The sequence below is a fragment of the Populus nigra genome, chromosome 4 (genome assembly GCF_951802175.1).
Source record: "Populus nigra chromosome 4, ddPopNigr1.1, whole genome shotgun sequence".
Classification (NCBI taxonomy): Eukaryota; Viridiplantae; Streptophyta; class Magnoliopsida; order Malpighiales; family Salicaceae; genus Populus; species Populus nigra.
In genome coordinates this window covers 13,444,656-13,457,212 of record NC_084855.1, presented here as the reverse complement: position 1 = coordinate 13,457,212, position 12,557 = coordinate 13,444,656, and the positions used below count along the sequence as shown (strand labels likewise).

General features: G+C 30.7%; 1 protein-coding gene across 1 annotated transcript; it reads left to right on the top strand.

The window, feature by feature from the left end:
* The first annotated feature begins 8,566 nt into the window (after positions 1-8,566).
* LOC133691560 (ras-related protein RABA3-like) lies at positions 8,567-10,231 on the top strand. The gene is made up of 2 exons (XM_062112112.1): positions 8,567-9,043; positions 9,546-10,231. The coding sequence occupies exons 1-2, from the start codon at positions 8,793-8,795 to the stop codon at positions 9,997-9,999; spliced, it is 705 nt and encodes a 234-aa protein (XP_061968096.1). The 5' UTR covers positions 8,567-8,792; the 3' UTR covers positions 10,000-10,231.
* Positions 10,232-12,557: the final 2,326 nt, after the last annotated feature.

Genomic DNA, 12,557 nt, shown 5'->3' with positions numbered 1-12,557 from the left:
TTTATTCTAAACCCAACCAACCAAAAGTGGAGAAGAGAAGGAGAAGGGGATAAAATGTCAACCTAGCCGAACCTTGCACATAGCTTGCACTGGCCACTCTCTCTCGCCAATAACACCCTCGCTTAAACTGTTTCAGGCCACATTCTTAGCCAATGACTATCCATAATCCTGACTCCTACGCTAACACTCCTGGCATGTAATGACCATCCTCTATCATCAATAAAAGTTCTCTCAAACTGTCTTAGACCAACCTTTTCGCCAACGGCTATTCATAATGATGACTCTTGCACTAACACTCCAACTTGCAATAGCTACCGTATTTCATCAATAATTAAATCTCTCAAACCATCTCATGCCAACTTTTTCACCAGTAGTTTGGTAAAGGAATGTTACTCTGATTGGTAATGTTGGCGATGCCAAGCATGCTCAGGACGGATCTAGCGCTATAATGAAGCCTAACTCTGCATCAACTCTCCTAGCACGGTCATCCTTTTCACAAATGATTTATTCTCAAGCACGAACCTATCTTCTAATGGCAAGCATGGTATATTAATCAATGACTCAATTTTTTAGAAAGTCAGATAATTCTCGTCATTTCTCTCTTTCCAATAGGTAAGCTCATATGACTTGAGGTATCTTTAAATACAGCAAGTCCTTCGATTAGGTAAAAAGCTAAGACAAATTCACTTGACTACATTACTCTCTTATTCCACACATGATATTTAAAGTCCAGCCCACTCTTCTTGCATAATATTGTTTGTTATAGCTCAGCTCAATCCAGTTTTCATATTTTATAATTTTATTTATATTAGTTCACGGGTTCCAAAACACGTTTTACAAAGTTAGATATCAACTATCTTATTATATTTTAACTTTGGATACTTTTCTCTAGACACGAGATGTTACATAACATTATATTCTTTACTAGTCACTCTCTCTTCCCACACTCAATTTACCGTCCTTTTATATTTATTAATTTAAACATCATAAAATCTTTTATTTTAATAAAAATCTTATCTTACATGTCTATCACTAGGTCTAGATACAATGTCAATTTTTTTATAACTTCGTCGAGTAATAACAAAAAAACAAAAAGAGAATTGGACGGTCAAGATGGGCATCCTAAAAGCTCTTGGACACTGGAAAGGTGCCCACTTTAATCCCCCAAGTGAATTGACCAATTCAATTACAAAGAAAGAACCAAGTCTTTTCTCTTGAGGAATGCATGCACGTCACAGCTGGGAATATTGGAAGGGGTCGCACTTGGCTGTGATGTGTGATCTTCTTGAAAAGTCTTGCTAAACAGGAGGAAAGTCGTGGGCCCCCAAAAGAAAACCCTAGGTCTAAAAGGTAGATGTTCCAGTTAATTCAAGCAAAACTTTTTTTATGATTATTTATTTTATTATTTTCAATTTAACTTAAATAAGGCTCTTGTTTTCTATTTTGAAAACTTCATATTTGATAAACATGTCTTCTTAATTCTTCATGAATATCCTGAATAAATAATAAAATTAGAGATGAAAATGAAAATACTATTTATAAATAGGAAACACAACTTAGACATTTTTTAGATTAATAATAATAAAAAACCTAGTCTGAATTTGATATGCAAATTGGCTAGAGATCAATAATAATGATCAAGGCTCATCTAGCAACATCTGTGATGCTTGTTGCACTGCTTTTCATAGAGTTTTGAATTTTTTTATTTTAAATTAATTTTTTTATATTATTAAATTGTTTTAACATCTTAATATCAAAATAAATTTAAAAAATAAAATAATATTATTTTAAAATAAAAAAAAAACACTTTAAATAAAAATATCCACGTAAACATGCACGCGGTATGAACGCTTTCCTTGCTGCAAACTGCGTGGCTCACGTTATTTACAGCACGTCACAAGTCGAGGCCCTTCCATCAATAAATATCTTGGCATGCAATTATACTGGAGCTATGGGGGATTCATGTGCCAAAAGTCTTTATTGCCACGTGTCCACGAACAAAGCTATCTCGTAAAATCACTGTTGTTTTCTCCAGAGTCATCTTTCAAATCAACCCTCGCTTTACGCGTTCGATTTTTTAAAGAAGTTCCGACCAAGCAGTCGCGGGTAATTATTATTATTATTATTATTATACAATACACACAAAAACCGTGTGGTTTCAACGGTTGTAATCCACTTTTAACTTATTTGTACAAGGCTTCTTTTTTGTCTTCTATCATTTTTTATTATTATTATTTAATATTAGATTTATTTTTTATTGAATTGCTTTATTCTCGTAATATAGATAATAAATTTGACAGGTTAGCCTGACTGACTCGAGTTTTTTTTTTAATTTTATCATTTAATATTAGGTTAATTAAAAATTATACTTCATGATTTGTTTTGTTTACTTTCTATTAAGTTATTCCAGCTTTATAACTCGGGAAGACTGACTCGAGTTTTTTTTTAATTTTACCATTTAATATTAGGTTAATTGAAAATTATACTTCATGATTTGTTTTGTTTACTTTCTATTAAGTTATTCCAGCTTTATAACTCGGGAATAGTGCTTAACATGTTAACTTAAGTTGATTTGGTTTTATTTTTATGTTTTTTCATTGAGATTTTTTTCAATTTTATCTTTCAATATTAGATCGGTTGAGAATTGAGTTACATAATCTACTTTGATTTATTTTCTATGAAGATATCTTGGTTTTGTAATAAAAGATGCAAGTTTTTGCATTTTAACCCTAGTTAAATTGAGTTGTTTTTTTTTCAATAAATTATCTTTGTCTCATGACCCGGGTCACAGGTCTTTCAACATTGAATTTTTGTTTTATTAGGTTGTCTCCCTCTCATAACCTAGGTCGCGAGTTTAGCAGGTTAAACAAATTGACTTATTTATTTTTCTTTTTTTAATTGACTTTTTTTCCTTTCTAATTTCATCATTTAATGTTCTATTTCATTTGAAATTAGGCTGCATAATTTGTTTTGGTTTACTTTTTATTAAATTATCGTGGCCTCATGACTCAGAAATAGTGCTTAATGGGTTAACTCGAATTAACTTGACTTATTTGTTTTATTATTTTTTTAATTAAAACTTTTTATAAATTTCATCGTTTATCATTAAGTCTGAGAGTGTCGATTGGAGATTTAACTTTATAATTGATTTTAAATTGCTTTTTATAAAGTTATTTCAGTCTCATGACTAAAGTCATGAATTTAGAATATTAAATCAAATCATTTTTTTATTATTTTTTTATGAGATTATTTTCGTCTCATGAGTTTGATAAATTGACTTAGGTCATTTCTATGTTCTTTTTTTTTTCTCATCTTTCAACATTGGTCTGATTAAGAATTAAACTTCATAATCTATTTCGATTTGCTATCTATGGAGTTATCTTAGTCTTAGGACTCAGATCGAGAGCTTGACAAGTTAACTCAGTTTGTTTTTTTGGGTCCTTTTTTAATTAATTTTTTTTTTAATTTTATTCTTCAACATTTATTTGATTGAAAATTAAACTTCATAATTTATTTTGATTTGTTTTATGTAGTGTTATCATAGTCTCACAATGCATGTCATGAATTTGACATGTTAACTCAAGTTTGCCCAAGTCAATCCAATATCTTATTATCTTATTATTAAAAAAAAATATCATCTTGAAATTTTTTATGAGTCAAACTATGTTATTACGGGTTGTTCAGATTATTTTTGAACCTGTAAAATTAATTAAAATTATATCAGATCAATCTTCATATGATTTAATTTTTTTTCCAACAGAAAAATTAAAACATCAGTAAGATTTGAGTTTTTTTTTTCATTCAAGAAAAATTTGATGAATCACGTTTCATAACACAAGCTGAAACTAAATGAAGGCACAAAAGTCTAACTTGCTGTTTTTATATTTATGCTCTTAAGGGGGGAAACTATTAAGATGCTCAAATTTTGTAATTGCTCATATATATATTTTTTGTGCCTGTATAATTTTTGTTTTTACTTGAGATATCTAGATTAATTTACGCTTACCTCAATTAATGTTTTAAGACTCTAAAGTTAATAAATATACAAGCTTTTAATAATTTTAAAATTTATAACATTCAATCTGATAATTTTTGAGAGCAAACACAAGAACTGACTAATTAAACTATACTCTTTTAAAATTGCTTGTATACTTTTGAGTCTGGTAACTGATTTAATCCATGGATGCGACAATGCCAATGATCTCTATCAGTAGCCATCCCCAATAATAACCTAGCAGAGCGTGTTAATGGTAATGAAAATAAAAGTATGAGGTGTTTCATAGCTTATTATCCAAACATCGGGTCAATTTTATAAAATTAAATTATAATTATTAAATAAAAAATAAAAAAACTCAATAAAAAAGGGTATAAATAAAAAAAATCCAATTAAAAAAAAGAACATGAATTAAAAAAAGAAGATTTGAGGTGATTCACTATGCATATGAATTGTGTTTCCACCTCAAATGTTTTAATATTTTTATTAATGGTTAATGTTACCAATTTTGGTGGGCATCATCGCCCTGATTTTGCCCTGCAGGTTTATTTTGACGAGAAACATGGCGCGCCCAGAACATAGGGCATCATGAACCAGTACCAGCAGCGAGCCTCCAACATCTTTTCTGCCATCGGGCCTGAGGAAAATAGTTCATGGGTCCATATATTTCATCTTTTCTGCCATAAAGCATACAAAAATCTGGCCCATCCATGACCATCAGATCGTGCCATCAAATCTCCCGTCAGAGATCCCTTGGCCCATTGAAATCTGTTCCCAGTTCCAACAACGCAAGGCGATCTGAAATTGTACTATCGTTGTTTACGCGCAAAGCCAGGATCAGAGAGCAGTGTTCGTGGCCTTTTCAAATCTTAAATATTCTTGTTTATGATTAACTGTTTGCTTTTTGTAGCATAATGATGTCGGGTTAGTTAAATTCATTATTAAAAACCGAACGTCTAGTTTTTTTTACCTCTTACAAGGAACGCTGTGTTGATTCTCAAAAGGAGGAACATCATGTTCTTTTCTTTTTTGTCTTTCGAGGATTCAGTGAGTTGTTCATTTCACTTTGAAGATGGTTTCGATTTGACATCCCGAACTTCATTCTTGGGGATGTCACTGCACCCAAGACTTTTGTCGGTGCAAATAAAGGTGGGAGTCCTTTTCTATTTTAAAGACTGAAGTTGCTGGGATAAAGCAAACTTTATTAGAAGTCTCCCGTGCCTTTATGGGCACTGTAATAAAACTTGGAGCTGCCTTTTTCATGAACGAGGGAGAGCCATGGTTGTGGAAGAATTGTTTTTTTTAGTGAGGAAATAATTGTTTTTTTAAAGTATGTTTAATTTTAAAATAAATTAAAATAATATTTTTTATTTTTTAAATTTTATTTTTAATATTGATACATTAAAATATTTGAAAACACAAAAAAAAACCAATTTAAAGCAAAAACAAAATATCAAAAAAGAGGAACGGGTATAAGTTTTGTAAACTTTAATGTAGGGTGATTATTTTTGATTTGGTTCGATTTTTATCTATAAAAATAACCAAACTAAAATTTTATAAAAAATAAATAAATAAAGAAAAATCAATTCCAACCGACCGGTGTCAGTTCGGTTTGTTTTTGTATGTAAAAAATTGAAAAAACCTATACAAGGTTACCATGTATGATGAATATGCAGTCAAATTCAAGTAAAATGATTGCCTCCAATCCACATCGGGCTGAACAACAACAATCAGAGTTTCATATCCAAGAAGAAAATGATAATGAACATCAAAAACAATAATCATAAAATAATAATAAGAAAAACAAGAGACATAGCAGTATCAACAACAACGATCACAAGAAGAAATTTAATTCGCTTAGATCTGTCCAGTTGTGGAATCAATCCCTATATCCATCTAAAAAACAGGTAATATAATGACCACCACCCTTTTGAGTTTGGAGAATGATACAACAAAAAGAAGAGGGATTTATTTTGTGTGTTTGATTCTTGCATGATTTGCCAAGAAAGATAACAGTGACAGAAGTGAAAAGAAATGGGGCTAGAGGTGCATTCCAGCCATTTCACATAGAGAAAAGTGTTGGGAAGAATACAATTATGCCAAGGAGGCTAGGCAAAAGGGTTAAAGCATGGAGTTTTTTTTTTTTTTTTTTCTTGTTATTAAATGTAAAAGAATAAGGCTAGGGTGTAGACTCTAAGGAGCGGGGGTGGTTGATAGGATTAATGGGTTAGAATAGAAAGCATTTATTTTTTTATTTATAATATTTTTTTTAATTTAAATTGGTTTGATTTGGTTAGAGTTTATTGGTTTTAGTATTACAAAACTAAAATCAAACGAAAACATAAGTTTTTTTAAATATTTTAATTGGTTTACTCAGTTTTTTTATGATTTAATTTTTTTGTTAATTTTTTTTATTTTTTATTTAATTAATTTTTTTTGTTTTTTTACTTGTACACATTAAATTACAGCATCAAATGGTGGTGGTGGTCTGAAGTCCATCTCTCAATGGCGATATTAATGCATTTTTAGAGCACTTCAAATTAAAATAAACAAAAGCTGAAGCTCAATCCCGAGATTGTTCCGGGAAACAAGAGATGTACGAGGAAGCTGCCTGGACAGCCAGGTAATTAGAGTCGCGAATTCTAGCTCACAATCCCATTAATAATGCCACAGTCAACACTAGCTAATTAAATTTCTCTATAATGCTATGTGAATTAATAATGCACGGTACCTATTAATTAACGAACACTAAGCTGTGTCGCCAAAATACTGTAGTATATTTACTGTTTATTCTTAAATAACTCACCGAGGATTGGAATAATTAATTTTTTTTAAAAAATCAATTTGTATTTGATTTTTTTCCTTGCAATTGAACTTCTCTTTAGCTCAACCTTGCACCAAATTGTATTTTTTTTTTTTAGAAGAAAGGAATGGATGGAAAGTTAGAAAACTAGAGTGAAAATAGCTTGTAATATAGATGTAGCTTCAAATTTCATACAAACAATTTATTTTAATCCTTTATCTTTTTTGGTTTATAGGCGATCGATCATTTTAGTTTTTAAAAATATAATTTTAATACTAAAATTTATTTTTCTTATTTTTTTAGTTATTTTTTATAGGAAAAGAGAAAGAGAAGTTTTAAATTTCAGTTTAGAGATGAAAAACATCATTTACACTTATTTCAACCACCAAAATGATAAAAATTAGTGTCAATGAATTTCATTCGGTGAAGGAAGTCTTATGATGAGTTTTTTTAGAGCCTCGATATTGTCTAAAAAAATAGATCTAAGTCAAGGATGAGAAAATTTATTCAACTTGATTATGTGATTTGAGTTGTTTTTTAGGTTTATTAAGTTGCTAAATTGGTTTTTACATGTTTTAGAACGAATTTTTGGCTTTAAAAGGGTTGAAAAATGGGTTTGTTGAGTTTAAAATCCATAACCCTGATTTCCTAGTCATCATAGTGGTGGTTGAAATTTAGATTTGAAGACAATGTGTCGTCTCTATGTTTTTTTAAGAAAAATAAATGACAGGTTGTCCAGTCCTTTAAATGAGAAAAAAAAAATCCAAGCATGAGGGCTTGGACTTAAAGGCCCACACACTTGAATTGTTCATTCCAAAAACCTATGATTACATACTTTTCTTTTCTTAGTTTAGATACAAATTTATGAAAACAAAAGTTAATCTAGTTAGTTCTATGACTTAGATCACAAGTTTGACGAGTTAAGCCATAATATTCAATCTATTGTTTTTTTAATGCATTTTTCATTCTTATTTAAAAAAAAATACAATTTCACCCTTTCTTATTAATAATCTATTTTTTATTTAACTTAAAAATTAAAAAATATACAGTTTCACCCATAACATTCAATCTATTGTTTTTTTAATGCATTTTTCATTCTTATTTTTTTAAAAAAAATATAATTTCATCCTTTTTTATTGATGATTTTTTTTTATCTAACTTCAAAATTAAAAAATATATAGTTTCACCCTTTGTTATAAACTATTTGTTTTTGCTATCTTAGTTTCACACGACTGTCATGGTTTTTCTGTTTAAAAAATTATTTCATTAAAAAATTCAAATGCACTTTATTTTCATCTAAATCTATTAAATAAAAAATAATCTATGAAATAATAAACTTATTGAATCGGATGGCATACATGACTTGCATCGAGAGTTTGATTCATTGACGTAAATTTACTTGATTTTTTAATTATTTTTTTAATTTTATCCTTCTACATTAAATTAATTTGAAATTTAAATTTCTATTTTTTTAAAAAAAATTATCCTCACAACATTTTCTTATCAATCCAAAATTTAGCGAAATTAATCCAATATATTTTCTTCTCAATATTAAATAAAAATAACAGCTGATTTTAAAAAATTTAACTTTGAGACAATATGTTTATATTCTTTTAAATTTTAAATTTTATTTTACTTAAAATTAATTTTTTTATATATTTTTTAAAATAATTTTTTTAAAATAAAAAATTATTTTAATTATTTTAAATTATAATCACTATCACAATTACAAAGAATAACACTGGTCTGGACCATATTTCACAACTCCTTTTTCGCTGTTTAGTGAAGGATTTCGAACCTTTGAAAACACAGTCTTGTCTTGTGACTCTTGTCTATCCACTTTCTCGTCCTTCACTTTCCACCAGGACTAGAGTCCCAGGATCAATCACAAAGTTTCAAAAGAGTCCCTACGATATTTGGCATACAGCTGATAAACCGAATCAGAATAAAGTACCGTTTATTTTTGCCCCAACTGTGTTTTAGTAGTGGTAAAAAATGAACCAAGAGATGGATACTGATAGTGATCAGAACCATCAAGAGACTGCAGAGACAATAGATTATGTGTTCAAGGTGGTGGTGATCGGTGACTCTGCAGTAGGCAAGACTCAGATTCTTTCCAGGTTTACCAAGAATGAGTTCTGCTTTGATTCAAAGTCTACCATTGGTGTTGAGTTCCAGACTAGGACCGTCACCATTAAAGGCAAGGTCATCAAGGCTCAGATCTGGGATACTGCTGGCCAAGAAAGGTTGGGGCCTCCCATCTCTCTGTTTTTTCTTTTCTCTCTCTTCATATGCACATCAAACATATATCTTTTTGCTTGACCCTTCTTGGTCGCCTGATAAATAGTTAAATACATCTAATCTAATTGTATCAAGACTGTAACTTATGGCTCATGATAAAAGAAAAAAGACTATAAAGTATAGCTACTTGCGCCCGCTTAGCAGAAGATAATAATTCTTATAATTTGTTTCGTTGTGACAAACGAAGAGATTATCTTCCTTTAGTTTTTGTATTTTTTTAGAAATTTTCCACTTATTTTATAATTTTTTGACGGAATGGTCGTATTAGAATTATTGAATAGAGTACAATAATTGTGGAAATGTGTGCCTTGAAGGCATAGCTGGGCCCATTGCATATTGGCTCGTGAATAGCAATGAAATACTGATGCTGCTATTAAAACATATTCCGAACTTGCAGTCAAATTCTGATATATAAAGTTCAATTTATTGAAAAACAAAAATCTGCAGGTACCGAGCAGTGACGAGTGCATATTATAGAGGGGCATTGGGGGCCATGTTACTCTACGACATCACCAAGAGACCGACATTTGATCATGTGGTTAGGTGGGTCGAGGAGCTCCGAGCCCATGCGGATAACTCAATTGTGATCATGCTTATTGGGAACAAGGTTGATCTCGTGGACCTCAGGGCAGTTCCAGCAGAAGACGCGGTCGAATTTGCAGAGGATCAGGGCTTATTTTTTTCCGAGACATCTGCCTTCAGTGGTGACAATGTGGACAGTGCATTTTTCAGGTTGCTGGAGGAAATTTATGATACGGTTTGTAAGAAGGCATTGAAATGTGGCAATGGAAATTCTAATGTTGCCGATGCCATCACGCTTAAAGGTTCTAAGATTGATGGTATATCAGGGACTGATTTGGAGATAAGCGAGATGAAGAAATCATCTGCTTGCTCATGCTGATCTGATCATTTTCCAGTGAATTTTGTGCTATTTGACTTTGCTCCTCCATGCTCTTACATAATTCTGTGGTTGTCTCTGGAAAGTGGTGATCGGTACCATGGTAAGGGTGGCGAGTTTTTCCTTTTTCTTAACTTGCCAAGATTTGAACAGTACTGTACTTGTCTTGTATAACCATTGCATTTTACTTTATTTTTTTGTATTGATTTGGATGGATGGTATTTCTTTTCCTTCATTAGTTAGAATTCTGGATTAGTATTCATTGGAAAAAGAAGAAGAAGAAGCTGAAGTTGAAGGGTGATTCACTTAGTGCACACACAATTCGCTGTACATTACAAATAGTATAATTATGATTGTTCCTCGGGAAAAAAAACAATACATCTTGATGATGTTGGGGGTATTTTGATCTTTTTACATGATCACTTAATCATTAAAAATTTAACTGGGAGTATAATTTTTTTTGTGTATTTTTAACACAATAAAATAATATAATTACTTTCTATATATACAAGATTTTTAAAACTCACCAAGAGAAGTGTGTTTTGTCTTTTATAGTTAAATGACATGACAACCATTTATATATAAATAGAAAAATCGAATTAGGATCCTTTGGTTTTCTCACACTTTTTTTTTTTTTTGTTAAATCCATGACCATTAAAGGCATTTTCATCTTTTTAAAGTTGAATAATTAATTTTTTAATGCTAAGAGTTGTTGGTGTATAGAACGTATTTGCACATTTTAGGCAGAGTGTATGGGATCTTTTAGTGGCAAAAAAATATCATTTTATCATGTTTTTTTAATGTGCTGCCAGATTCTTTTCTTAATGATGCCATGTGTGTTGATAAATATGAGGTGATTTATTACTATAAGTCTTTTTTTCTTTCTCTCTCTTGTCTCCTGAAAATTTCAAGTTAGTTTTTTTATATATATATTTCAACTATAGTCCTTATTTTTTTTATTTTTAATTTTTATTTTTAATCATTTTATAAAAGTTTTGTTTATTTTCAATTTTATTATTTGATTCTAATTTGTTATATATTATTTTTTTCGATTTGATCCTTATACTTTTGACTTCTAATTTATATTCTTGGCCCTTTCATAAAAGTTCTATTAGTTTTTAATTTTATCTTTTGATTCAAATTTATGATATTTTTTTCCAATTTAATCCTAATTTTTTTTTTTATGCCGGGTCATCCTGGTCTCGTGATTTAAAATACGAGTGTAATGGGTTAACTTGAATTGCTTTGCCAAGTATTACCTAGATTACATGGTTATCAAGTGTAATTTCTTCATATTAAAGTGACAAATATGTTATAAATTAAGATACGAGCCATGGTGCCCTTGAGGTCGTGGCCTAGCGAGGGAACGGCCTTGTTCCTTTCCTCTCCACCCGGGTTCAATCCTCTTTGTGCATGTTTATCATTCTCGTGGTGTCTTACCTGTTTATTGGGTTTACAGGGTGTTTAGTGAGCCCAAAGATTAATCATGGTGCACATAAACTAACCCCAACACCTCAAGTTTTTTTTAAAAAAGGATTCGAGAGTTCTCTGTTAGTTTATACGGTGGAAATGGATTTTATTTTGCCAAGCTAAAGAAAAAAAATAAATGCAATTCATTGTTAAACGGATTTTATTGGATAAGTGCTTTGATGTGAAATTGGAGATTTTGAATTTTTTTAACAATATTTTAATTTTTGAGATTTCATATGTTTAAACTTAGTCCGCGTATTTTATTACAACACTCTTTATTTTTTTTTTAAGTTAACAATTAAACAGAACTTTTTTTTTAATATTACCATTATATTTATTTGCTTGGTTACTGTTTATCATCATAAAAATTTCTCTCACATTATTTTTGCCTCTCTACTTCATTTTTAAAGCCCTAAAACTTCCTCCCTTCATAAATTAATGCTGATATAGATAAATAACAATTCAGTTCTACAAAATAAATATAATGGTAATATAAAAAGTTCTGACATCAAAATGGACCAAGACTGAAAAGAATTTGCCCTCGGGCCATGCAAGTTGCAATTTTAAACGTTTTCACCCTTTGATAATGTGTTGAGATAATAGTTTTCAGAGTCGGTCTGGTTCAAGACCCGGGTTTCGGGTTTTGACTGAGTCATCCGGGTCAATTTTTTTTTTTTTAGATCAAAACGACATCGTTTTAGTAAAAAAAACAAAAGTCAATGAGTTGCAACCAGGTTTTTGACCGGTCACCAGGTCAGCCTGCCGGGTCAACCGGGTTTTTCCTTCTCTTATTTTTTTTTCAATCCAGCCCGGTTTCAGCCCCTGGTCGGCCGGGTCCCGGGTCGACCCGCCGGGTCGGGTTTCAAATCTATGGTTGAAATCTCTAAATTGATATGAATAAAGGTTCCTCTGTGTTGAAGGCTCTACGAAATTGAGTGACTTCAAATTAGATAAATGGTTGCTAAGTCAGGTTTGTAAAGTTTGCATCAATGAGCTAAAATGTCTCTTAGGAGAAAGAAACCCCCGAGCAACGGAGCTTGCAAATTGTAGCAGACTTGGGTGGAATACCCGCCATAATTAAACCTACTTTT

Coding starts and splice junctions, on each gene's coding strand:
- LOC133691560 (XM_062112112.1), top strand. CDS start 8,793: ATGAACCAAGAGATGGATACTGATAGTGATCAGAACCATCAAGAGACT. Junction 9,044..9,545: donor GATACTGCTGGCCAAGAAAG/GTTGGGGCCTCC, acceptor AAAAATCTGCAG/GTACCGAGCAGTGACGAGTG.